The following is a 25,746-nucleotide window of genomic DNA, read 5'->3' as shown; positions in this document are numbered from 1 at the left end:
CCCAGAAAGAGAAGGGGGGTATTTGGGGACCGTATAAATTTCAAGATGCTCTTAAGATGTTTTTTAAAAATTCATTTTAAGAAGAAAACCAACTCTCCTAGAAGTCTTTTGAAAAAAAGCCCAGGAAATGCTCCTCCTGTTGGTCATAAGAATGGGCTTGTTGGGGCTGGGGATTTAGCTCAGCGGCATAAGCACCTGCCTTGCAAGCAGGCGGTCGTGAGTTCGATCCCTGGTACCGAGAAAAATGAAAAAGACAAAAAAAAAAAAAAAAAAAAAAAAAAAAAAGAATGGGCTTGCTTAGGACACCGGGTCCTGAGCTCCCCATCCTCAGGCCTTCCCTGCGGGAAGAGGCCCCTACTTCCTTCTCTTTATTTGGCTCAAGACCAGCCCTGTCCCAGCCCCTAAAGATGTCACACATAGGGGACAGATGCACTCCTTTAGCCTGGATTTTGACAGTCAAGGTGTGGAGGGAACCCCATGTGACCCGACTGCTCCCCACACTGCCCTCAAGAACACCCGGTACCCAAAGTGGCAAAAAATTCCCACGGGACCAAAGCCTGGAAAGGCCTCCTCCGAGGCTCCCCCAGTGTCCCTACAGGAAACCCCAGGGGACAAAACCGAGTGAAACAGAATAGCAAAATGTGAATGAGGAATCAGAGGAGACTAGCGAGAGTAACAAGAGAAAGAAAAAGGATGGGCTACAAACACTGCGGTGGGGGAGACAAGAAAGGAGGAACGGAACTTGGCAGACACGTTTTGAGATTTTTTTCCCCTCCCCACCGAAATGTCAGTTTAAAAGCTGCTTCAGAGAAGGTAACCAGCTTCTCACATCCCCAAAAAGGAGACAGGAGTCGCGTGGCGGCGCGGGAGGTGGCTGTGCTGCTACCTCCGACTTCCACGCCGGCCATCAGGGCGTGGGGACCCCTCCGGGCGCCTCGCATTACCCTCGCGGGGACCCCTGTGCCCAGCTCTCCAACTTTCCCATTCGGGGGGCCCCAAGCTAAAAGCCAACCATCTAAAGGTGGGGGCGCCCTAGATGGCCAGAGGCGCCCATCCCGGGCGGCCACGCCCGCTCCCCGGTGTCCCCTGGCCCGGCTTCCTCCGCACCCCGTTTCCCGCGCAGCCCCCTATTTCCTGCCCACGGCCCCCTCCCCAATCTCAGGCCCAGCACTGCCGAGGCGCGCGGCCCTCCGCCCTCCGCGTGCGCCCGCTCTGCCTCTGTGTCCCCGGGACCCGGCGCTCCGCACCCCGCACCCCGCACCCCGGCCCGGCCCGGCCCGCCCCTCCCCCGCCGCCGGCCTCGTGCGCAGCCCCGCGGCCCGGCCCCGCACTCACGGCTGTACAGGGCGATGCCCGCCGCGTCCGGGCCGGCCCGCACCTCGAGGCGCAGCGCCTGCTGCTCCGCGTGCCGCTGGATCTCGCCGTTCGCGTCGCCGATGGTGAGGAGGCGGGCGCCGGGGAACACGGACACCGCCGCGCAGGGCACCGCGACGCCCGGGCCCGCCGCGCCCGCGCCCCCTGTGCCCGGCCCCACCGCCGCCGCCGCCGCCGCTGCCATCTTAGATCCGGCTCCAGGCCCCACCGTCACCGCCGCCACACCGCGCCCGGGCCCAGGCCGCCGCCGCCGCCGCCGCCGCCGCTGCCGCGCAGGCCGAGGCCGAGGCCGAGCCGGGCAGCGCCGCCTGCCGGCCACGCGCCGCCTCGCCGCCGCGGCCCGGCCCGGTAGAGCAGCGCACCCTGCTGGCGGCCTTCGGCGCGGGGAGCGAGGGAGCGCGCCGCGGAGGCGGGGCCCAAGCCGCCCCACGCGAACTGTCGCCGCTTTGTGAGGTGGCTGCGCGGCGCGGGAGGGAGCGTGCGTCAGGGGCGGCGCCTGCCCGCGCGGAGGAACCTGGACCCCGCCCCCAGACCGGCGCCGCGCGAATGGCCGCGCTTTATAAGGCGGTGAGGCGGGTCAGGGAGGGCAGGGGCGGGGCTGCAGGTAGGGGGCGGTGCCGGGCCGCGTGGGCATAAGCCCCGCCCCCAGGCCGCTGCGGCTCGAACGGCCACTCTTTGTGGGGTGGGTGGTGCGACAGATGAGGGTGAGGGGGGAGCGGCGCCACGGGGCGGTGCTCGGCTGCGCGGACTCGCCTGGGCCCCGCCTTGCTCAAGAGGCCCGTCTTTGTGAGACTGCTTCCCGGCCCGCGCGACGAGAGGGAGGGGCCAGCTGGCCGCCCACAGTTGGGACACGCCCCCAGGCTGGGCTCCGCCCTTGGGCCCGCCCGGCTTTGTGAGCGGTGGGGAAGAGGCGGGACTCTCTTGGCGAAGCCCCGCCCCATTCCTACTCCCACTGGGACTCGCTGTGGTCCCCCCGCCCGCTCAGGGGGCGTGGCCACGGCTAGGTACACGCCCCGTCGTGACTCCACCCCCGCCCTGGGAAAGCGGCCCCGGCGAGGTGCCCCCCTGTGTGCTGAGCCTGAACCCCAGCATCCACCTGCCCAACAGTCCCTCCTACTGCGCCGCCCTCTTCCCCCGTTACTCCCCCCATTTGTCCTACAGCAACGAAATCCCTCCTGTGCCCTTTGGGGGACCCACCCAGCAGCCTCTGCCCTTCTCCCCACCTTCTTCCCAGGACCTCGCTGTGTTCCACTCTTCCCCACACCCCTTGCAGCCACTGCAGCTCCTCACAGAGCGCCCCACGTGGCCCTTCCCCACTCCGGCCCCCCTGAGATTGGGGTCCCCCCAAACGTAGTGATTTCATCCCACTCAGCCCCCAGCAGGGGCACCCAGCGGGTCTCAGCTCCAAGGATTTACCACCCACCAGGCCTCCCCGTGACAGCCCAGCAGGTGTTACAATAACTCAGGCCTGGGGGTGTCGGGACATAGAACACCCCAAAACCTGTGCTCAAACAGCTAGCAGGGGCCAGGTCAGATGCAGCTGGGGAGGAAGGAGCACGGGAAAGGGTGGGTGTGTGGACCCCTGAGGCCGGCTGAGACCAAGCAGCAAGCTGGAGGAACTCTTTCTCTGATTCTTTTTTCTTTTTTCTTTCTTTTTTTTCTTAATTTTCTTGAAACAGGGTCTCACTGTGTGGCCCAGGCTGGCCTTCAACTCACAGCAATACTCCTGCTTCAGCCTCCCAAGAGCGGGGATGACAGGCACGGGCCTCCACCCCTGGCTCTCTGGTGGTCTTGAGAAATTGGGGGTCCACGGAGGGGTTCCTTGCGTTCCGGCCGACCTCCAGGCCACACACCTTCACCCCTCTCCCACACTTCTGGGAGGAAGGTCCTTTGGTCCCCTCCATCCCCCAGTTTGATTCCCTGAGAAAGCAGCGGCTGGGTGGGGACTGCTTCTCCCCGTACCAGGAGGACCTGAGCCCCCGAAAGCCTCCAGGCCGCTTGAGACAGTGGGCTGAATGGAGGCCTCCCCTTCCTCAGCCTCACTGGCAGCCCCGGAAGGTGCTGAAGTCCGGGGGCTCCGGCGAGGAGGACGTGGAGGTCGGCCTCTTGCGTGGCCCGGCGCTGCCTGGGCAGGCATCCAGGGTGGCCGCTGGGTCTTCCTCGGATGTCGTCCTCTTCACCTATGGAAGAAAAAGAGAACTAGGTGAACGGGGAGGTCAGGACCCAGGGTTTCCTCATGTTCTGGGGACCCCTCAGCCCATCAGATGTCTTACCATCCTCTATTCCCCATAGCAATTATTTTTTGTCTTTTTGAGACAGGTTTCCCTACACAGTTCAGGCTGGCCTTGAATTGTGTTTGTAACCCAGACTGGCCTCAACTTGAGAGGTGACCCTCCTGTCTCAGCCTCCTGAGTGAAGGGCTTACATAAAAAACACCGCCAGGGGCTGGGGATTTAGCTCAGTGGCATAAGCACCTGCCTTGCAAGCAGGTGGTCGTGAGTTTGATTCCTGGTACCGATAAAAAAGAAAAAGACAAAAAAACAAAAACAAAAACAAAACAAACAAACAAAATGCCGCCACACCCAGCCCCCAAGCTTCAGTACCCTGCGCCTGTCTTCCTCTCCGCAGAGCAGGGCCACAGAACCAGGGCTCAGATCTCAGTCCCATCATTTCCTGGCCATGTGACCTCAGTTTCATGGAAAATGGGGAGATGCTAGTAACCGTCTCCTAGGGTTGCTCGGAGATTTAAAGAAGTAAAACCCTGAACCAGAGTGGTGGTGGTATCCACTTGTAATTTCTTCACTCAGGAAGCTGAGGCAGGAGGATGCCCATGAGTTTGAGGCCAGCCTCAGCTCTGAAGCAAGCACAAGGCCAGCTTGAACTACACAGTGAGACCTTGCCTCAAAAAACCAAAAAAAAAAAAAAAAAGTCCACCCCACCTCTTGGGGTGTTACAAAGTTACCTCCCAGGCCCCAGTGCAATGAAACGGTAAAACTTAGACCTGTCAGCTTCTTTTTAATCATTTGAGCAAGCCACACAAACTTTCTAAACCCCAGAACACTAAAATTGAAAGCAGAAACTCTGGTATTTGCACACCCAGGTTCACAGCTTCCCTGCTCACAAAAGCTAGATGGTAGAAGTAACCCACGTGTCTATCAGTACAAGAATGGAGTCAAACTGAGGTCCGGCCATGATGGAATACTATACATTCTTAGAACTATAAGAGAATGACGGGTTTGGTTTGGTTTTGAGACAAGCTCTTGCTGTGTAGTCCAGGCTGGCCTTCAGTTTACAGTGATCCTCCTGACTCAACCTCCCCATTGCTGGGATTATGGGCATAAGCCACTCTGCTGGCTCAGTAAGTCCAAGTCTTTATGCCAGGACTGTCTGAAGCTCCGGGCCGGACCCCCCATGTGCCCTGGTCACTATTTGGGTTAGTTGAATTCTTGTTTCTGCCTGGCTGTCCCTCCCTCTAGGATTCCCTTTTCTGCCTTGAGCACAGTTGATCCAAAGAAATTCTGTGTTTCCTATCCCATGGATCTACCCTGACCTGCTTCCATTCGCTTCTGGGATTTCTGGTTTCAACAGCAGTAAGACCAAACCACACATCTCTGACCCGCCTGGACCCTTGTGGGCTCGGCCTTGCACGGCCTGTCTTTCCCCGGGGAGCTGCCAGAGGGCGCGCGTGAGCGCCTGTGGCTCCCTTTTGGTAAAGTCAAAACCCTCTAGTGCGTGTCCCACCCAGACCTCAAAGGCCACTGCTAGGGGACCCTCTGTAAAGAAAAACTGGCTGACCACTTCCTTGATCTATGAAGTTGCTGGGTCACATAGCTCTAATTTTGTAATCATATATATATATGGGGGTTTTGTTTGTTTGTTTGTTTACCGGTACCAGGGATCGAACTCACGACCACACGCTTGCAAGGCAGGTGCTTATGCTGCTGAGCTAAATCCCCAGTCATATATATTTTTTAACCAAATATATATTTAACCCCCCCCAAAAAAATATATATATATATATTACAACGGCTAAGGCTATCCCACACTATATAGACCCAGCATTTATAGCACACTGTGACAGGGGAAGAGAACATCTCTCTAAAATGGGAGTTTTGCTGACCATGGTGGCACACGCCGGTCATCCCACTACTCGTGAGGCTGAAGCAGGAGTATCCCCACAAGTTGCAAGTTCAGAGCCAACCTGAGCTACACATGAGTTCAAGACCAGTCAGAACTACATAGCGAGGTACATAGGGAGACCCAATCTCAATAAATAAACAGTAAACAAGAGGTTTGAGCTGGGCGTGGTGGCTCACGCCTGTCATCCCAGCACTTGGGAGGCTGAGGCAGGAGGATTCTCGAAAGTTCAAGGCCAGCCTGGGCTAGATAGTAAGATCTTATCTCAAAAAACAGAAAGAGAGGGGTCACAACTCCATTCCCAAGTGGGAACTCAGGAGGAACGTGAAGCTGACGTCCTTGAGACCAAACATGAACCGAGCAGAGGGCCGGCGTGAATCAAAGCGTGGCAAGGTTTCCACGAAGGAACCCAAGCTCCACAAGACGCCGCCAGGTAGCTGTGAACCCTCTGTCACCATTCTGAGAGTCAACAGCACCTCAGTCCTCTGCAGGGGACAACCCTGTCACTTGATTTCCCCTGGGATGTCTAGAGCTGACCCCCGGCCCAGACCAAGTCCAGTTCCCTGACTCTGGGCTCTTCTAGCCGTCCATTGCGGGCCACCAGTGGGCCACGCTAAGGGAGCAAAGCGGCCACTCACCGCAGAGACGGCAAACAGGGAGTTGTCGAAGCACATGTCTGAAACAGAGAGGACAGTCAGAGGGACGGCTTTCGCTTTCCTGCCCAGCATCCTCGTCCCTCCCGCCCAGCTGCAGGCTGAGGTGAGGCTGCGCTGACCCGTTCATTCCCTTTGGACCTTCTCACATCCCTGGGTAAGACAGGTGCCCATCCAGTCCTCTCTCCTGAAGGGCCCCCCAACTTGCTCGATCTCCCCTGCTTCACTCAGCCATGCCCACCTCTTCAGACAGTCTTAAAGTGTAGTTTAGGACTCAACTTCTGCCTGTCCTCCTGCCCCAGCCTCCTGAGTGCTAGGATTACAGGTCACGCCGCTGTGTGCAGCCTACTCAGCTACTATTCCAAGAGTCTTCTTATTTTTACCGCCACCACCCCTGGGGGCTGCCTGCACCCCCACCTGCTGGCCCCACCCCTGTATCTCCACTTGTGGACAGAAACCACAGCTGTCCTGTCACCTTGCGATCCTCCCAGACCTCAGCATAGTAAGTGCTCAGTAAACGTGTTGGACCCGGTGTGGTGGTGCACAGCACTCTGGAAGGCTGAGGCAGGAGGATGGCAAATTCAAACGCAGTGTGGCCAGTTTACCAGCTCAACGAGAGCCTATGTCAAAATAAAAATATAAAACTTGCTGGGAGGGAGCTGGGGATTTAGCTCAGCGGCATAAGCGCCTGCCTTGCAAGCAGGCAGTCGTGAGTTCGATCTCGGGTACCGATAAAAAGGAAAAAGACAAAAAAAAAAAAAAAAAAAGAACAACTTGCTGGGGAGTCCCCAGGCTCAACAAAAATGAATAAATGAGGACTGAGTTTTTGCCTTTTGTTGTTGTTGTTGTTGTTTTTAAGACGTGGGGGCTGGGGATTTAGCTCAGCAGCATAAGTACCTGCCTTGCAAGCAGGCTGTCGTGAGTTCGATCCCCGGTACCAATTAAAAAAAAAAAAGATTAGGAAGAATTTATTGAGAGAAAGTTAGCCTCTGTCTGAGAGGGACAGAAGGGGCTCAGAAAGTGGGTTACCCACCAGCAACCCCACTTCTCAAGGCTATTTTACTGAGTAAATCCATGAGGGGAGGCAGGTTTAAGGTGGCACAGAACTATAGTCAGTCAAAATGATTACAGGCACGGTCGCTTAGGTAATATTAATCCAGTGGGAAATCACCAGGGAGGCATCGGGTGAGACAAGACCATGGTCTTGTTTTTTTTGGTACCGGGCCCGAATTCATGACTGCCTGCTTGCAAGGCAGGCGCTTATGCAGCTGAGCTAAATCCCCAGCCCCCATAGTCTTGCTTTTTTATTTTATAATTTTTGTTGTTTTGTTTAGACAGGGCTCATTATGTAGGTCAGGCTGCGCTCAAACTCACAGTGATCCTCCTGCCTCAGCCTCCCGAGTGCTGGAATTACAGGTATGCACCGCCATGACTGGCTAGGAAGAGGATACTTTTTTGGCCCCCTGTGTAACCACCACCTCAAAACGGATCCAAGTAGCGAATAGTAAAACTCATTAATTTTTTTTTATTTTTGCTGTTGGGATTGAACCCAGGGCCTTGACACTGATCTACATCTTTTTTTTTGGCACCAGGAATGGAACTCAGGACTTTGCTTGCCAGACTTGTGCCACCACATCCCCGGCACCAGGCCTTTTCCAGCTCTGAGTCTCTGAGCGGCCCAGGGCGGGGCTGGAACTTGCGGTCTCCTGCCTCAGCCTCCTCCCGGACTGCAGGGACGGCGGAAGTGGGTTCCCAGCCTGACCCCCGCGGGCGGGGTCGGCAGCAAGGAGGCACAAACCTGTGTTGTCGTAGTTGATCTGCACCCAGCACGATTCCTGCTCTCTGGGGGGAAAGGGCAGAAGAAAGGGTGCCCATGAGATGGGATCGGGGTGCCAGGCCACCCTGCGTGAGCCCACATGTTCTCCCCGCAAGCTGCCTGATGGCACGGAAGCCACCAAGGTGCAGTCCTGGGCTCTCCGGACACTGGTGTAGGCTGAGCACTGCACAACCCCGGGGAAGCCAGGATATCCACTCGGTCGTCTCCAGTGACTGCGACGACTTCCTGACAGCTCCAGGGAGGAGGGTTGGGAGGGCTGATCACCAGCTGCGACGGGAAAGCGACCCAGCGCCGAGCCAAGCACACAGTGGGCGCTTTAACAAACAGCACCGGTCCCTGTTCTCCATCCTCCACCAGGGGGCGCTCACCCGCCAAGAAGCGCCCTGCCGTCCCCAAGCCACCCTGCCAGTGTCCCCGGGGCTCACCGCCTCTTCTGTAAATTCTTGACTTTAACTGCAAGGGAACAGAGAACCATCTGTGAGGCTTTGATTTTCATGAGAGCTGCTGTAAACAAATGATTTTATTTCTTTTTCCTCTCTGTCATCTCACTAGGTCCCACCAGGCTAGTCTCAGAGTCCAAGTCTTCCTGCCTCAGCCTCCTGAGTACCTGGGATTACATGGATTCATTACTGCATCTGGTCCTGATTTTTTTCATTTATTTGTTTGTTTAATTTTTTGAGACAGGGTCTCACTATGTAGTCCAGGCTGGACCTGAACTCAGAAATCCTTCTGCCTCAGCCTCCCAAGTGCTGAGATTACAGACATGCAACCACATCCGGCTTCATTTTATTTTTCAGTTGATAAAAACTTTAAGAAAGGGTCGGGGATATAGCTCAGCGGAACAGTCATGAGTTTCATTCCCGGTATTGAAAAATAAACTTTAATCAAGATATACGTGTATACGTGTAGGGGCTGGGGATTTAGCTCAGCGGCATAAGCACCTCCCTTGCAAGCCGGCGGTCATGAGTTCGATTCCCGGTGCCAGAAAAACGGAAAAAAAAAAAAAAAGATATATGTGTAGAAAAAAGGATATGTGTGTAGAAAAGTGTTTTTCTTTTAAAAATACGCATTTCTGGGCCGGGGGTTTAATTCAGCGGCGTAAGTGCCTGGCTGGCAAACGTGAGGTCATGAGTTCGATCCCTGGCACCAAAAAAAAAAAAAACATTTCACTGGTTGCTGGGAGGTAAGGATGGAGGAGGGAATTAGAAGTTATTGCTTAATGTAGACCGAGTTTCAACTGAAAATGATGAAACAAATTCTAGGTGGATGATGTGATGGTTTCACAATACCGTGAATGCATGTGTGCGCCGTGGGCCTTTTACTAAGTAACAAACATGTCCGGCTCCCCCGGGATCTGTCTATGAGGGTTAGTTTAAGGGTTTCTCCCTGAGACTGAAATCCAGGTATGCTCAGATCTTTTACATAAAAAAACGCTGAGGCAGAAGGATCATAGTTTAAACCAGCCTGGGCAACATGGTTAAGACCCTGTCTTACAATAAAAGTGTTCTTAAAAATAGAAAATGATTAGGAATGCAGCTCAGTGCAAAGGTCCTGGATTCAGTCCTCAATAGCACCAAAAGAAAGAGCTGCTGTACTATAAACGATGAGGAAAAAACTTTATACATGTTCAGTATGGATAAACACACACAAAATTTTGTCTCCCCGTATCCCAGGTTGGCCTTGAAATCGTGGCAATCCTCCTGCCTCAGCCTCCCCATTGCTGGGATTGCAAGCGTGTGCCACCATGCTCAGCCAAGGACTTGAGTGTCTGTGGGGAGTCCTGGATACAGTTTCCACGGATATCAAGGGATGGGTTTGTCTGGGTGCCCGCCACCGCCACCTGGCTCTGGACCAGCTTCTGCCCCTAAGTTCTGGGGTAAAACCCGGGCCACGGCCCTGCGCGCCTAGAGAAAACGGTGTGCGCACGCTCTGTGTCTTCTGCATGCTGTTACCTTTCCTGACCACCACGGCAAAGACCACGAGCACAACGAGGAGGAAGCAGGCTCCAGCCAGGCTGAGGGAGAGCGTCAGGATCCAAGTGGGCACTAGGGGAAACCCGGAAAGCCAATGTCACCTGGGAGGGTCCATCGCTCTACACAGACCCCCAAATCTGGGCTCCCGCGGCTGACCCCCCGGCACCTAGCAACCTTGCATCAGGTCAATTAGCATATTCCCTCCCTCGGCCAATGTGATTGGTTCAGACTTGGGCATGTAACCCTGGCAGAGCCAATGGAAACTGACTCTGGGACTTTAGCTGGGCCAATGGAAAAAGAGGTTTATTCCTCTGAATAACTAGCACTCTACCCAGAGCTGATGCTGGACTTAATTTTGTCAGGCTTTTTTTCTCTGTGGAAGACTCGGTTTTTTCTCTCAGGACACAGAGGAGATCTTTTGGAGCACCAAGGAGGAGACCTCTGGCCCCAGTCAAGTACAGAGCCACTGAGCCAGGAAGGGAAGGAGCGCGTTTGGTGTTCTCACAAAGCCTGGCCTTGTTCATTCATTCACAGGGCAGCGGGGTTGGGTCGCCTCTGCCACCGACCGCAAGGCCAAGGTGGAGAAGGGAGCCTTTGACACAGGCGCTGGAGGCCTGCAGGACACAGAGGCGGCTGTCATCACGGCCAGCGGACTGTGGTTGCCCACAAGGTGCACTTGGCAGCGGGTGACGTCAGCAGGCGAGAGGCTCCCTTCACAGCTTATTTTTTTTTTCATTTATTTTTTATTTTCCGGATATTGAGAATTGAACTCAGGATCGCACACGTGCCAGGCAGGAGCTACATCCCTGGCCCCACCTTTTATTAGAAACATGACTTGCTATGTAGCCCAGGCTGACCTTCACTTCATGATCCTGGACTCCTGGGCTCCAGCGATTCTCCTGCCTCAGCCCCCTGAGAAGTTGGGACTGTAGGTGTGCACCACCATCCCTAACTTCATTCAAACTTTTGCTTCAATGTTAGGATACCTCTGACCCCCGGTGTGGTGGCACACGCCTTTAAACCCAGCACTCTGGTCACCTGAGGCAGGAGGACCACAGGTTCAAGCACACCCTGGCAGCTAAGCAAGATCCTGACTCCAAATTAAAATAGAGGATGGGATGTGACTCAAGTGAGGGTTCTGGGTCCAAGCTCCAGTACTAAAAAGAGAAAGAGAAAGAGAAACAGAGGGCCAGAGGACTTCCCCGTCCTTCTCACCCTCCACTTAAAAATACTGCCCTCCGGGGCCAGGAATTTAGCTCAGCAGCTCAAGCACCTGCCTGGAAAGCGTGAGGTGCTGAGTTTGATCCCCGGTACCACAACCAAACAAACAAACTAACAAGCAAACAGAAGATCGCACTCCACCAGGCCGAGTGTCTCCTCTGGGCTCTCATCTGACAGGCTGAATATTTACTGGTCCCCTGTTTGTCATCTGTCCCCACCTCTGAGACGTCAGCTGCAGGCGGGTGCTGTCTGTTTCACTCACTGCTGAGCCCACGGTGCCCAGGACAGTACCTGGCACATCACAGGTGCCAAAAATTGTATGTAGCGTTTGGTTCCTGGGCCTGAGGCCAATGGCTCTGCTGTCTGTTAGCTGGGGCCTGGAAAAGCCCTTGAAGGTTCCCTTTTTTCCTTTCTTTCTTCAGTCCTGGGTCCTGCACCAGGGCCTTTGCACGGAGCTCCACCCCATCCCTTTTTATTTCACTCTGAGACAGGGTCTCGCTGACTTTCTCAGGTGCCCAGGCCGGGCTGGAAGCTGGGATCCCCCTGCCTCAGCCTCCCAGAGCACTGAGTTACAAGGCTGCACCATATCAGCTCTTTTTCCTTAACTCCCGGGTGGCTACCCAGGAAAAGGGAGTGAGTGAACCAGGTCTTCCCAGAAAGCTGTCCCCGCAGGGAGGTGGCCCTGGGGACCTACCTGGGAAGGAGACCTGCACCGGCTGGCTGAGGTCCGACAGCTGCGGCTGACTGTCCTCGCCCGTCACGCCGTACTGGCAGCAGAACTGCCAGCTGGGAGCCTCGATGCCCGTGCTGCCACTGACGTTGAAGGTGACCCCTGCCTCACCTGCAGGGGCCTGCAGGAGCTGGACCACGTGTCCCCCTCGGTACAGGGTGAAGTTCGCCCCCAGGAAAGTCGCAGGGGCCGTGCAGGAGATGTGGATGGGGTCCTCCTGGCTGCTGGGGTAGGGGGGCACCAGGAGGATGGACGGCGCTGGGATGGCCAAGGAGCCTGCGGGCAGGGCAAGGGCAGCTGAGCGGGGCTCCGGGCACAGCCGCAGTGCAGCGCTCCAGGAGGCTGAGGCAGGAGGACCGCACGGCAGAGACCGATCTGGGTAACTCAGCCAAGCAGCCAGACTTTTTCTCAATGTAAAAAGGGGTTCAGGGCTGGGGGTTTAGCTCAGCGGTGTAAGTGCCTGCTTGGCAAACGTGAGGTCGTGAGCTCAATCTCCAGTACCAAAAGGAAATAAATAAAAGTGGGTTGAGGTTGGGGGATACAGTTCAGTGTGCTCTGCGTTCAATCTCCAGGACCACAAACAAGAAGAAAGCAAGCAAGAAAGAAAGAAAGAAAAAAGAAAAAAGAAAAAAGAAGTTTAGAAAGAAAGAAAAAAGAAACCAGAAAAGTTGAGGCGCCAGGGATGCAGTTCAGCGGCACAAGCGCTTGCTGCCAGCCCGAGGTCACGGGCTCAGTCCCTCGTACCAACAAGCAGAAAGAAGAAGAAGAGCTGGGTGTGGCGGCGCACGCCCACAGCCCCCGCACTCCAGAGGCTGAGGCAGGAGGGTCGTCGTGAGTTCCAGACCAGCCTGGGCGAGACGTGAGCTGACAGCCAGCCTGAGCTGCACAGCAAGACCTTGTCTTGAGAAAAAAAAAGAAAAGAAAAGAAGAAGAAGAAGAGGAGGAGGGAAAACATGCAGCAGAAGCCAGGAGGCTGCGTCCCTTGGCCCGGCTGTGCCACAGAAACGTGCCCGCTTCCTACAGGAGCGGCCCTGCCCCGGGAACCGGCTTGTCGCTGCCTGGGAGCTCTGCGCACAGCGCATCACAGGCAGATGAACCCCAGCCTCTGTGCGCACCCCATGTCCCTGAAGGAGCACACCGGGAGCCCGCGCAGCCCAGGGGCTGAGAGGCAGCACGGTGACACTGGGTGACTGAAGGTTCCGACCCACAAAGGCCGGGCCATTGCCATCCGCCCCGCCCCGGGGCCTCCATCACCTGGGAAGCAGCCCCCACCTTGGCCAGGGCCCAGGCTGGGGTCCCCCCACCTCCAGGCAGTTGTCACACTCACCGGCTGCGAGGAGCAGGATGGCCCAGGGCATCTCTCCTAGCGTCCTCAGGCTGGGCGCTGGCCGGGGCCAGAAGGGTCCAGGGCCGCCCACCGACTCCTCCTGTGAGGCGAGAGAGGAGAAAAGAGAAGCAGGCTTGGAGCCCAGCGTTTCCTCAGGGGCAGGAAGTTGCACTCACACCCCGGGCACCCCAGCCTCTGGCCTCCCCCACCCCTTCCCTAAATGCAAACCTCGCCCTCCGCCTCTCCGAAGCACCGCAGGCTGGGCTGAGGGAGGTGCATGAGGTGCACGGTCTGCTTTCTCCTCCACCCACCAGAATTCCTGGCACTGGAGGTCGCCCCGAGTGAGGGCTCTCCCCCCTGCACACCTCCTGTCATCTCAGCCCAGGGGAGGCTGAGGCAGGAGGACTGCTAGGAGTTTGAGCTTGAAGCCTGTCAGCCTAGGCTACACAGTGAGCTCAAGGCCAGCCTGAACTACGTAGCGAAACCCTGTCTTTAAAAAAAAAAAATAAAGAAAGAGAAACCTATGCCAGATTAGCAACCCACAGTCTGACCAGTGCTAAAACTGAAACCAATTTAAAACAGCATGGTGACCAGGGCTTGGTCTCTGTGACCTCAGGCAGGACTTGACTTCTTGGAAACATCAGCTAGTGCTCTGGAGAAGGAGCTTAGAGACAAAGAAACCAGGTACAAGACGCCATGTCAACAGAAGCAAAATGGGACATGCCTGATCCCAGTACTTGGGAGGCTGAGGCAAGGGGACGCAGTGTTTGAGTGCTGCTTGGACAACTTAACAACTTAGTAAAACCCTATCTCACAAAAAACAAAGCAAAATGAAACTGCTCAGTAGGTTATGAGTACTTCTAATTGGCAGCGACAGGGAAGAAAGGGAACAGCAGGTCTATATTTGAAGAAATCATAGTTTTCAGGATAAATTGCAGGGAAATGGCCCAGAAACTCCCATACTTCTGTCTCAGGGGGAGGTTTGCTTTCATTTGGGTAAATGTTTCTGTTCAAGCCAAGCTGGGCCCTTGGGGCTCCCTGCTGGGAAGGCTGGAGCTACGCTCACTGAGAAACAGGAGCAGCACGCTTGGGAACTGCTTCCCCTGGCAAATCTCATTCCAGCCACAGGGCCTTTGTGCATGCTCTTCTGCTTACCTGAGACATGGCTCCATCAACCTGGTTAAATCCTACTTCTCCTTTAGGTTGCAGTTTAAATATCAATTCTAGGAAACCTTGCCAAACCTCTCTGAACTCCACTCCCAGCTCCATTCTCCCAGAGTCTTAAAAATTGTGTTTGTTGCATTTAGCATGTGTTTATGTTTTTATTATTCCTTTGTACAGGATCTCACTGTGTAGTTCAGGGTACCTTCAATTCGCTATATGTAGCCCAGGCTGGCCTGGAACTCACAGCGATCCTCCTGCCTCAGCCTCCCGAGTGCTGGGATGACAGGCATGCACCACCACATCTGGCTGAGCATGTGTATTTTTAAAGAAATTTGCCTGTTTCATTTCATCCAGTTTGTTGAATGAATGCAGTTTTGCTCATATCCCTTAGTCTTCTGCTTCTGTTGCGTCTGTACTGATGCCCGTTACTGCACTCTTCACGGTGGTAAATTGTTTTTTTCTGTCTTCATGATTAGTCTTCCTAGGATTAATGAATTTTATTCATATTATTATATTTTCTGTGTGTAGTACTGGGGATTGATTCCAGGGGCATCATACTAATCTACGATCCCAGTGGTTTTCTTATTTTTCAACACAGGGTCTCACTGGGCCAGGGATTTAGCTCATTGGTATAAGTGCCTGCCTGGCAAGCAGGAAGCTGTGAGTTAGATCCCAGTACAAAAAAAAAAAAAAAAAAGGCAGAGTCTTGCTATGTAGCCCAGGGCGGCCTCAGAGTCTAGCAATCCTCCTGCCTCAGCCTCCTGAGTGCTGGATTACAGGTGTGTGGCACTGTACCTGGCTAAGTTCTATTTTTTCTTTTTCTTTCATTTAGTTATCTGGTATATAACTGGTTGTTCCTTTTCCTAGCTTTTTTCTGTTTTTTTTTTTGTCTTTTTCATTTTTATCGGTACCGGGGATTGAACTCACGACCGCCTGCTTGCAAGGCAGGTGCTTATGCCGCTGAGCTAAACCCCCAGCCCTTTTTTCTGTTTTTTGAGACAGGGTCTCTCTATGGGCCCAGGTTGCCCTGAACCTTGTGGTGATCCTCCTGCGTCAGCCTCCACAGGCAGCCCTTTCCTAGCCTCTTAAGACAGGAGGTTAGGTCATTCATCTTAAACCGCTCCAGCTAGCATAAGGGTTTAAAGCTATACATTTCCTGGTAAGCATTGGTTTAATTGGATCACATTTTTTGTGGTTTTGTGCTCCTGGGTCGTTGGTAGACGTAGGCATATTCCTTTATGAATTGTTCTATGACTTAGAGACTGTTTAGGAATACGTGGCTTACTTCTGAAATATCTAGATTTTTGTTTTGTTTTGTTTTTCAGGCACTGTGGATGTTCCTAGGGGCTTCACGTTGAGCTATAGACCAAGCCCAGTTTTTATTTATTTATTTATTTATTGTCTTTTTGAGGTGGGGTCTCGCTATGCAGTTCAGGCTGGCCTTGAGCTCACGTTGTAGCCCAGGCTGGTCTCAAATTTGCAGCGATCCTCCTGCCTCAGCCTCCCGAGCACTGGGATTACAGGCGTGAGCCACCACACCTGGCTTCAGTTTTTATTTATTTTGAGAGGTAGGGTCTCATCAAGGTAGGAGAGATTCATGTTTTGAGCAAACAGTGGTCATACAGGCCTAGAATCCCAGCACTATGGGAGGCTGAGGCAGGAGGGTTACAAATTCCAACCCAACCTGGGCAACTTAGTGGGATTCTTCCTCAAAACAAAACATGAAAAGGAACTGGAGGTGTTGGGGCTGTAGCTTAGTGTTAACACCTTGGGCGCAATCACCCTAAAAACAAAACAAAACAAAAGCATCTCCCAAAGAAAAGGGAGAAGAAGAGAGACACAGAGGATTTTCTGTTTACTCCCTGCACCAACTGCTGTGGTAAGTGCAGCGGCTGCTGCCCACGTGTGTAGGGGCCGGGCAGGCGAACGTTCTGGGGGCTCCCAGCTGCAGCGGGTTCAAACGGGGCAGCCCGGAGGAGGTTTTGACAGCAGGAGTCTGAGGGGGAGCCTGGAGGGCATCGCAGGTGGAGGGAAGAATACTCTAGAAAGGCCCCCGGTCTTGGGGAGGCTTCACCCTGCGATTCCCTCCCCTCTCCTTCCCCGCTAAGTTCTCTGTTTTGGCGGTGGTGTGGATGGAGCCCAGGGCCCTGCAGGGAGCCTCACACAGCTCTTTTTATTTTTGAGACAAGGTCTCACAAAGTGGCCCAAATTTGGCTCAGATTTGTGATCCTTTTGCCGCACCTCCCCAGAGTGTGGGATTAAAAGTGTGGGCCATCTTGCCCGTCTAAATCTCAAATTAAAAAAAAAAATACTGTTTTGAGACAGTCTTCACTCTTATTCATGGTGGCCTTGAACTATGTAGCCCAGGCTGGCCTCAGACCTGCAGTGATCCTCCTGCCTCAGCCTCCTGAGTGCTGGGATTATAGGGGTGCACCACCATGCCCAAGTTAAATCTAAGTGTATTTATTTATTTTGCCACTAAGGATTGAACTCACGACTCGAGCTTACCAGGTAGGCACTGTGCTGCTGAGCTAAATACCCAGTCCTCTTAAATCTCATTTTAAATGTCACTTCCTCCGAGGAGCCTTCTCTGATTCCATCAGGGCTGAATCACCTACACTGTTACCATCCATTGATTCCCGAGAGTGGGCAACGCCAAAATCCTTTTGGTGCTAAGCTTGCTCCTGCATAGTTTGGTCTCCACGCTGGAGCAGCATGCTGTTCCGTGAAGACATGGGCAGCGTTGATTTTATTCAGATGCTTGGTAAGTATTTGTTGAGCCAGACATACATTACTGCACATACCTGTAATACCAGCACTCAGGAGGCTGAGGAGGAGGTTCAGCATGTGTGAGAGGCCAGCCTGGCTTACACAGTGTGTTCAAGGCCAGCCTGAACTATATATAGTGAGACTCTGTCTTTAAAAAAAGAGGAAAAAAAACTATAAAGGGTAATCTTAAAATTGATACAGAAACACAAAAGCCCCAGAACAGCCAAATCAATCCTGAGCAGAAGACAGCATAATATCTGACTTCCAATTATACTACAAAGCCATAGTAACAAAAACAGCATGGTACGAGCAAAGAACTAGACATATGGCCCATTGGCATAGAGTGGCAGATGAAGAAAGAAACCCATACCACTGTAGCCATCTGATTCTGAAAGGTGTGGCCTAACAGAGATGCTGGAGAAGGGACGGTCACTTCAACAATGGTGCTGGGAAGACTGGACAGCCATCTGTGGAGGAATGGAACTGGACACTTCCTCTCACCCTGTAAAAAAATGGATTTCAGAGACCGAAGCATAAGATCTGAGATGTTGCGACTGCCAGAAGAAAACATACAGGAAATACCTTGAAGCCATAGGCACAGGCAAAGACTTCCTGGCTAGGACTTGAATAGCACAGGAAATAATAGGAAGAGTCAACAACTGAGATCACATCAAATTAAAAGGTTCCTGTGTGGCAGCGGGAAAAAATAACCCAGCAGAGAGAAGAGACAGTTTCCTCAATGGGAGAAAATCTTTGCCAGCTACTGTTAAGACACAGGGTTGGGGCTGGGGTTTAGCTCAGCGGCATAAGCACCTGCCTTGCAAGCAGGCAGTCGTGAGTTCGATCCCCGGTACCGATAAAAATGAAAAAGACAAAAAAAAAAAAAAAAAAAAAAGACACAGGGTTAATATCTAGAATATACGAAGAACCCAAAGAACTTAACCCCACCCTGGCAGAAGAGCACATAGCTGACACTCCACCCTGAGAGACTGAGGCAGGACTGAGTTTGAGTACAGATCAGGCAACTTAGTGACTGAGACACTGTCTCAAAAGAAATGAGTAATAATAATGGGTGAGGAGGCACAGGCCTGTTATCCCAGGACTTGTGAGGCTGAGGCGGGAACATCTCCTCGGGTTTGAGGCCAGCATGGGTTACACAATGAGTTTAAGGCCCGCCTGAGCTACAGAGCAAGAGCCTGTCTCCAAAACAAAAAAGACAGCAAGAGCCTGTCTCCACAGCAAAAAAGCAAACCAAATGACAATGATGATCAAGGTCTGGGGATGTTGCTCAGCGTGAAGGTCCCAGGTTCAGTTCCAGGAGTGCAAAAACAAAACACCCCAAAAGACCAAAAAATAAAAATTTATTACAACAACACATGGATATAGAGACAGAGATACGGATCTGATTCTGGACAGTGTGGCCTAACAGAGATGTCTGCATCTATATATAAAACTGTCCAAGGTCTTTAACCATCAGGGAGACGCAGGGCAATACAGGACTGGGACTGTGCTCATCTCAGAATGCCCTCATCAAGTGTGGAAAACAGACTGCTGCGGAGCGGGTGGGGAAGAGCGATTCTGTGACTCATGTAAATAAGAACTAATATGATCACTATGGAAATCAGAATGAAAGTTCCCCCAAAGACTAAAAATAGCCAGGCATGTGGACACATACTCATCCCAGCACTCGGGAGGCTGAGGCAGGAAGGTCACTGTGAGTTCAGGCCAGCCTGGGCTACATAATGAGTTCAAAGCCAGGCTAATCTACACAGAAAGGCCCTGTTTCAGGAAATCAAAAAAAAGAAACCAACAAAAGACTAAAAACAGAACTAACATAGGACCATGCCTTGGTATTAGAGTCTGTGTAGCCCGCTCCCGGAGATTCTCCTGCCTCAGCTTCCCACGCGGTGGCATTATAGCTATGTGGCATCACGCCCAGCACACTAGAAGAAGTTAAAGTTGGCACACTAGAGGGGATGCATGTGTGCCCACGCCGATGGTCCGTGGACGAGTGGATGGGGAAAATACTGTGGTCTACCACGCAGTGTTGTCCAGGGTGAGGTTGGGCATTTGTGCAAAAATGGGTGGGACTGGAGACCATCATGTTAGAGAACCAAGCCAGACTTAGAAAAGATGCGGGCCACATGTCTTCCCCATTATGTGAACTGTAACACAAAGGGAGGCCCATCCGACAAAATGTAGGACCAACGGGGAGCCTTGAGAGGGTGTAAAAGAAAGTAACGGGGGACAGACATGAGCAAGCGAAGTCACACGCGTGAAAACACCTCTCTGAAGACCAATTTTTTTGGGGGGGTACCGGGGATTGAACTCATGACTTCATGTTTGCCAAGCAGGCACTTAAGCTGCTGAGCTACACCCCCGGCCTGAAGACCAATGTTTCATAAAATTAAAAGGTATTGCGGAGTTCAGAATACATAGGGAGGGTCAGGGGTTTAGCTTAGCAGTGTAAGCACTTACCTGGCAGGTGTGAAGTCGTGAGTTCAATCCTCTGTATCAAAAGAAAAAAAAAATCTTGCCAAAATCCATAGAGAGACCCTGTCTTGTCTTGTCTTTCTTTCTTTCTTTCTTTCTTTCTTTCTTTCTTTCTTTCTTTCTTTTTTTTTTTGTCTTTTTGAGACAGGGTCTGGGTATGCAGCTCAGGCTGGTCCCAAATTTGAAATGATCCTCCTGCCTCAGCCTCCCAATGGCTGGGATTACAGGCATGAGCCAGCACACCTGGTGAGATCCTGTCTTTTAAAAAGACACTAATACCTGGCAAGTGTGAAGTTCTCAGTTTGATTCCTGGTACCGAAAGAAAAACGGCACTAATAAAAATATATTTTATATTTTAAACATGTCATCCCAGCATTTGGGAGCCTGAGGCAGGAGGAGCGCTGTGAGTTTGAGGCCAGCCTGGACTCCATTGTATGGACAATAAATATATCCAGAGGGCCAGAAAGCAAAGCGGTGACTCCCGGAGCGGCCACTGAGGACTGCTCAGAGGGTACAGGACCTCTTTGCGGGCTGATGGAAATGCTTTGGAGCTACATCAGAATGGAGGTCACACAACGTCAGTCTACTAAAGGTCACAGAATAGGTCTCGTGGATAGTTAACCTTAAATAGTGCGAACTTTACCCCGTTTTAAAGAATACATTAAAAACAGGAGAAAATATTCTCTGTACTACTCCAAAACAGCCAGGTAGCGTATATAAGTGAAAGATAAACGGGGCAAAAAAATGTACGTATGACTTTTCACATTACAAAGCAGTGTTACTTCCGAGATTTGCAAATGGAGAAAATACCTCACAGCCACCAGCTGCAGCTGAGAGTAATTGTCACAGCTGCCCAGCTCCTCGGGTCCATGAAGGCCAGAGCTCCATCTGAGCATCCTTTTTTCTTATGCTTAGACGGCATCAGAATCTATTTATCAATGCCTTGTTTACCTGTCGCTCCCCGGAGAAAGACGGGGACATCCCCTGAGCCTGAGCCTGAGCCTCGGAGCCAGACAGAGGCAGACACTAAGTGGGCAGTAAGCCAGGTTCCAGTAAGAGCCCAGCATTTACTTCCTCCCCTATGATACGCCAAACTTACCCGGGTGAAGTAAACACTTAGGCACTATCTGTGCTTACAACCACCCAACGGGCTGGAAGTGTTACTATGTTTGAGCCAGGGCCTGCCAGGCCCTTTAAGCCCTGCAACTCTCCCGCCTCAGCCTCCCAAATACTTGGGCAAGTCACAGGCATGGGCCTCGACACCCAGTAATGCACCAGGAGTATTATTTCACTTGGGGGACGTGGAAACTGAGGCTCAGCGTGTTTCTTTTAATTCTACACCACTTACTATCGTGCTTACTCTAGGCTAAATCTCATCTCGTGCAATTCTCACAGTTGCCATATACAGGGTGAGCGTTCCACTACTTCCAACTTACAGACACCAAAATTGCTAAGAGTGGTGCTCTATGACGCAAAAAGAATGTCAGATCGTGAAGAAACCCACTTCCAGTGACACAGAAAACCCTGGGCCACAGGATCGAGGACTCTAGCCAGATCAGCTGAGCCTTTTTATACTCTAGCCCTACGGGTCGCGCGCTGGGCCAAGCCCAGCCTCATTGCGGACCCCCCCCCCCAACTGTACGCCCACAGGCGCCGTGTACGCTGGGAAAACCGCACGGGGTCGCCTTAGAAGGACCCAAGCGCCTTCGCCTTAGTCGTTTTTACCGTTGCCTGCGAAAAGTGCTTATTTGTGGGACTTATTTTTGATATTTCCCACTACCACCAAACATTGAGACTAGAACGGAAGGTGCTTCGGGAACAAGTCGTGGACGCCGAGCGTTTTAGGTCCAGTAGGCACCCACTCGGGCAGCTCGTGCCCGACGGTTCCTTCTCTCTAGGTTCCACGGCCTCCAGCAGCGGCCGCCAATGGGCTTCGCCCAATAGCTGAGGGGGCAGGGCTAGTCCTTAAAGGAGCCGCAACTTCTGAGCCCACCATAGAGTGACCCGGGTGATGGCGGCCGGCGTGGCCCTAGTCCTTGCCCTTGCCCTGTGGCTACTACTGCCGCCCGTGGGGGTGGGGGTGGGCGGGGCAGGACCTCCTCCGATCCAGGATGGCGAGTTCACGTTTCTGTTGCCCGCGGGTAGGAAGCAATGTTTCTACCAGTCTGCGCCAGCCAACGCAAGCCTCGAGGCCGAGTACCAGGTAAGGGGTCCTGGGCCGCAGAGCTAGCGAGGGCCAGGGGGAGGGGGTTAGGCGTGCACTGAAGCGGGGACTTGGGAGGGACCGCGGTCGCGTGGAGCCTGGGGGCGGAGCTGGGGGGGGTGCTCGGACGGAAGGGGCGGGGCGACCCGTGAGAGCGGAAGGGGCGGGCATAGTAAAAGCGGGACTGGACGGGCACAGCGTGGGGGGCGGGGATACCGGAAGTAAAAGGAACCAATCAGTACGACGGCTGGGATGGGTGTGGCCAGGTTTAAAGGGGCGTGGCCCACAGGCGTGCTTAGAAGTTGGTTTAAAGGAAAAGCGCGGCCCTTCCGGGGCGGTGTCAAGCAAAGGAGCGTTGATCAGGTAAACGTCCGTCCGGGACTTCGGAGGGGGCGGAGCCGGTAAAAGATCCCGCCCAAACCCGTGATGGCGGAGGCAGGACGAGGGCCTTGACAACCGCGCTGTAGCTGGAACGCGACCGGTGGTGGTCTAGGTGTGGGCGCTCGGAGTGGCCCTTACCAGTTTGCGTGGTCTGGGCGAGTTGGCTCAGCCTGGAACTTACCGGGCAGGCGCCCTGGCCTAGCTGTGTCTCCACCCACTCTTACCTGCCCCCAGGTGATCGGAGGTGCGGGGCTGGACGTGGATTTCACGCTGGAGAGCCCTCAGGGTGTGCTGTTGGTCAGTGAGACCCGCAAGGCGGATGGGGTGCACACGTGAGTTCTGCTGCTGCCCGGCCTGGTTGGGTTACAGTCCTGCCCCTCCTCGGCGGCCTCGGGTTACGGCTCTGGCTGCCCCAGAGTTCTTGCTGGCCACCAGGGTGATGTCTGTTGACATCTGGGGTCTCTTATCAGGGTGGAGCCAACGGAGGCGGGGGACTACAGGCTGTGCTTCGACAACTCCTTCAGCACCATCTCGGAGAAGCTGGTGTTCTTTGAGCTCATCTTTGACAGCCTGCAAGATGATGAGGAGGTGGAGGGCTGGGCAGAGGCCGTGGAACCCGAGGAGATGCTGGACGTCAAAATGGAGGACATCAAGGTGTGCCCTCTGATCGCCAGAGCTGGCTGCTCTTTTTGGCTGGAGGCTCCACCTTGGCCCCATCCAGCCTTCCCGGCTAGCAGTGTCCCCAACTTTATATAATGCCTCAGTTCCAGTTTATTTGTAGATGTAAAGCTTAATTTTTGAGACAGGATCACACTGTGTTGCCAGGTTGCCCAGGCTCAAACTTGCAATCCAGCTGCCTCAGCCTCCCAGAGTGCTGCGATGACAGGCATGCGCCACACACTCCTGGTTTGGGTCGTAGCTCATAAATCACCAGTGCATAACCTCTCCCTGAACTAAGTCCTGTGCTCTGATGGTTTTCTTTTCACAGGTGGAGAAACTGAGGCACAGGCTAGCAAAGTAACTCATCCAAGGCCACATAGCTAGCACCTGGCAGAGCTGGTGTTTGAGCTGTGACTGTCCTGCTGCCCAGTACTAAATATGTTCTGTCCACTCATTGACCCTTTTGGTGGGGAGTGCTCAGGATTGAACCCAGAGCCTTCCAGGTGCCCAGCAGACCTACCACTGAGCTACCCTGCAGCCCCTGAGTTTGTTTTTTGAGACGGGATCTTCCTGTGTAGTGCAGGCTGGCCTTGAACTCACGGTGATCCTCCTGCCTCAGCCTCCCGAGTGCTAGCATCACAGGTGTGTGCCACAACGCGTGGCTTAGCATTTCATTTCACAGATGAGGCCCAGAGAGGCTCACTAGCTAGTTCAAGGTCACACAGCCAGGAAGTGGCGTGAGGACTGAGGTGGTCACCCCGGCCTCCCTTCCGCTGCAGGAATCCATCGAGACCATGAGGACCCGGCTGGAGCGCAGCATCCAGCTGCTTACGCTGCTGCGGGCCCTGGAAGCGCGGGACCGCAACCTGCTAGAGGGCAACCTTGAGCGGGTCAACTTCTGGTCAGCGGTCAACGTGGCGGTGCTGCTGCTGGTGGCCGTGCTGCAGCTCTGTACCCTCAAGCGCTTCTTCCAGGACAAGCATTCCATCTGCGCATAGCTCCGCCCGGAGGAGCCCTGAAGATGGAGGGCCACGCACCTGTGCGACGGGCCCCCCGAGCTGTGCAGAGTGCCCCTGCCTTGTAGGCCTGAGCCCCCCTCGAGGGGCAGAAAGTGCGTGCTGCTGCGGCATCAGGGTGTGGCCGAGGTGCTTCCTGGCGCCCCAGACACGTGCCTTCGCTGTTCTTGTGGTTCTGGGGACTGAACCCAGGGCCTTTGCACTGAGCTACGTCCTTAGCCATTTCTGTTTCTTGGGACAGGGTCTTGCTAAGTTACCCAGACAGGGTTTGAACTTGCCATGCCCTGCCTCACCTCCCAGAGTGCTGGGGTGACGGCCCGCTTCCAGGGCCTGGCGTCACCACACCTGGCCTTAGCGCACGTCTTCCAGTGACGTCAGCACTGCCCTGGAAGGGCCAGGGGGTGACTCAGCCCACCCTCCCTGCCGGACTCTCCACACCAGGTACAGCCGGAGGAGCACCCTGCTTGAGGGCTCCTGGCCTGGGCTGGAAGGAGGCGACAGCGGCAGTGTTCTTGCCAGGAGAGTGATTTTATTTGACAGGAAGGGGCCCTAGCTCCTCAGCCCAGTGAGTAGCCAGCTGGGCAGGAGGTCTGCAGACAGCTGCAGGGGGGACCTACAGGACTGTCCATCCTCTTCCTGCCCTCAAGGGTGCCGAGAGGCTGCCTGGCCACACCCCACAGGCAGGAGCCTCAAAGAGAGAGGCTGGTCACGCCTGGGTGCTGCAGTCAATAAATTATGGTCAGAGAAACCAGCACGCCTGGTGATTGGGGCTCAGGGACACCAGCTGGGACAGCTGCCCCCACGAAAGGGACAACCAGGTAGGCGGGAGGGAGGGCTCTCCGCGGAGTTCAGAAGAAAGGTCGGGCAGGAGCTGATGGAGGTGGTCGCCTGGGCACAAAAGAAAAACCAGAGGCAGAGTTCAGCGGTGGCCCGAGCTGGGTCTCTAGCCTGGGGGCCCCCAGCAGGGGAAGGGGCTGGCCCAGGTCCCGCTGTGTCACTTGGAGCTGCCAGGACTGTCCCCAAGTGGAGGCCGAGGGCGTGCGCTCCGTGTGGACATGGACACAGAGGGCCACACAGCAGCTGCGAAGTCCTTCCCTTTATTTAGTTTATTAATAGGGTACAGAGTGCAGGCACTTACAGTGGTCAAACCGAGCCAGGAGTGAGCCAGAGGTCTGCTCAGAGGGGCACCTGGGGTCCCCCCAGCCCCTCAGCTGGCACTGGGGGCCCAGGAGGAGGGGCAGCGCGGGAGTGAGGCCGGCCTGGCAGAGGCTCCAGGCCTGGCGAAGGCACCTCCGGCGGCCGAGGCAGGCTGTGCTCCGGCCGCTTGGTTAATGTGGCCGAGGAAGAATATGTACAACATGGGCCGGGGGAGGGTCCCCCATGAGAACCCCGACAAGGCTGGGGACCCAGAGGCCCTTGGCACCTCAGCCTCCAGATGGCCTGGAGAGACCCTGAGCCAGCCTGGACCCCTCCTTCAGGATGGCACCCGGAGCGCGGTCGCCCAGCTGGCACCTGGGTCACCCCCCAAGTGCAAACCCCAGCACCCCCTGCCCGGGCCTTCGGTCCCTTGCGTGGTGTGTCCAGTGGAACAGGGAGGAGCAGGGCAGCCCCAGAAGCCTGGTCCCAGCATGGGGGCCGGGGTGGCAAGGGGCCCAGGCCCCCCAGAGGGAAGGCCTGACCCTGCGGGTGGGCGGGTGGCCTAGTCGAGCAGCGAGGGCTCGGCCGGGCGGATGATGGTGGGCCGGCTGGGCGCGGCGGGCGGCCTCCTGCTGCAGAGAGAACACAGGCGGGGGACAGTGAGGCCAGTG

At 54.5% G+C, this 25,746-nt stretch overlaps 4 protein-coding genes and 1 long non-coding RNA gene across 24 annotated transcripts in view; 2 read left to right on the top strand and 3 right to left on the bottom strand.

Annotated features, from left to right (window-relative positions):
• Carm1 (coactivator associated arginine methyltransferase 1) overlaps positions 1–1,595 on the bottom strand; it is a 33,951-nt gene extending 32,356 nt beyond the window's left edge. The window contains exon 1 of one of the 2 annotated variants that reach the window (XM_063228694.1): positions 1,336–1,595. In XM_063228694.1, the coding sequence (XP_063084764.1) occupies positions 1,336–1,558 (223 nt within the window). In that variant the 5' untranslated portion in view covers positions 1,559–1,595. The remainder of the gene's footprint in view (positions 1–1,335) is intronic. The other variant, XM_063228693.1, reaches the window with a different exon arrangement.
• A 1,398-nt stretch (positions 1,596–2,993) lies between these two features.
• On the bottom strand, positions 2,994–21,213 carry CUNH19orf38 (chromosome unknown C19orf38 homolog). Of its 4 annotated transcripts, XM_063228696.1 has the most exons (9): positions 21,115–21,213; positions 19,664–19,694; positions 17,556–17,687; positions 13,253–13,352; positions 11,890–12,201; positions 9,954–10,046; positions 8,427–8,454; positions 7,963–8,006; positions 2,994–3,554 (listed from the first exon to the last, which is right to left on the bottom strand). In XM_063228696.1, the coding sequence occupies exons 3-9, from the start codon at positions 17,565–17,567 to the stop codon at positions 3,106–3,108; spliced, it is 1,038 nt and encodes a 345-aa protein (XP_063084766.1). In that variant the 5' UTR covers positions 17,568–17,687; positions 19,664–19,694; positions 21,115–21,213; the 3' UTR covers positions 2,994–3,105. The 4 variants fall into 4 exon arrangements, with proteins under 4 accessions (XP_063084766.1, XP_063084767.1, XP_013005507.1 ...); XM_023564052.2 differs by lacking the exons at positions 19,664–19,694; positions 21,115–21,213 and adding an exon at positions 6,150–6,187 and having other exon boundaries at positions 3,231–3,554; XM_063228697.1 differs by lacking the exons at positions 17,556–17,687; positions 19,664–19,694; positions 21,115–21,213 and adding an exon at positions 14,753–14,891.
• On the top strand, positions 7,616–14,799 carry LOC134471050 (uncharacterized). Its single transcript, XR_010040393.1, has 2 exons — positions 7,616–7,908; positions 8,554–14,799. It is a non-coding gene; the product is annotated as an uncharacterized LOC134471050 (long non-coding RNA).
• Positions 21,214–21,361: 148 nt separating the features above from the next.
• Tmed1 (transmembrane p24 trafficking protein 1) lies at positions 21,362–24,686 on the top strand. Of its 2 annotated transcripts, none has more exons than XM_003461235.5 (4): positions 21,362–21,881; positions 22,497–22,594; positions 22,733–22,916; positions 23,702–24,686. In XM_003461235.5, the coding sequence occupies exons 1-4, from the start codon at positions 21,690–21,692 to the stop codon at positions 23,918–23,920; spliced, it is 693 nt and encodes a 230-aa protein (XP_003461283.1). In that variant the 5' UTR covers positions 21,362–21,689; the 3' UTR covers positions 23,921–24,686. The 2 variants fall into 2 exon arrangements, with proteins under 2 accessions (XP_003461283.1, XP_013005504.1); XM_013150050.3 differs by lacking the exon at positions 21,362–21,881 and adding an exon at positions 22,119–22,244.
• The window catches only part of Dnm2 (dynamin 2), a 65,063-nt gene continuing 63,764 nt past the window's right edge, over positions 24,448–25,746 (bottom strand). For 8 of the 15 annotated variants that reach the window (XM_004999460.4, XM_004999461.4, XM_013150030.3 and 5 more), the window contains one exon: positions 25,020–25,707. In XM_004999460.4, the coding sequence (XP_004999517.1) occupies positions 25,638–25,707 (70 nt within the window). In that variant the 3' untranslated portion in view covers positions 25,020–25,637. Of the gene's footprint in view, positions 24,827–25,019; positions 25,708–25,746 lie in introns of those variants that run through there. The other 7 variants (XM_013150033.3, XM_023564040.2, XM_004999467.4 and 4 more) reach the window with 2 other exon arrangements.

This window comes from Cavia porcellus, unplaced genomic scaffold (assembly GCF_034190915.1).
Source record: "Cavia porcellus strain 051 isolate PalLab524CR breed Dunkin Hartley unplaced genomic scaffold, mCavPor4.1 scaffold_17, whole genome shotgun sequence".
Classification (NCBI taxonomy): Eukaryota; Metazoa; Chordata; class Mammalia; order Rodentia; family Caviidae; genus Cavia; species Cavia porcellus.
Note: the sequence above shows the minus strand (reverse complement) of the source record. Positions and strands in the feature narration are given on the sequence as shown.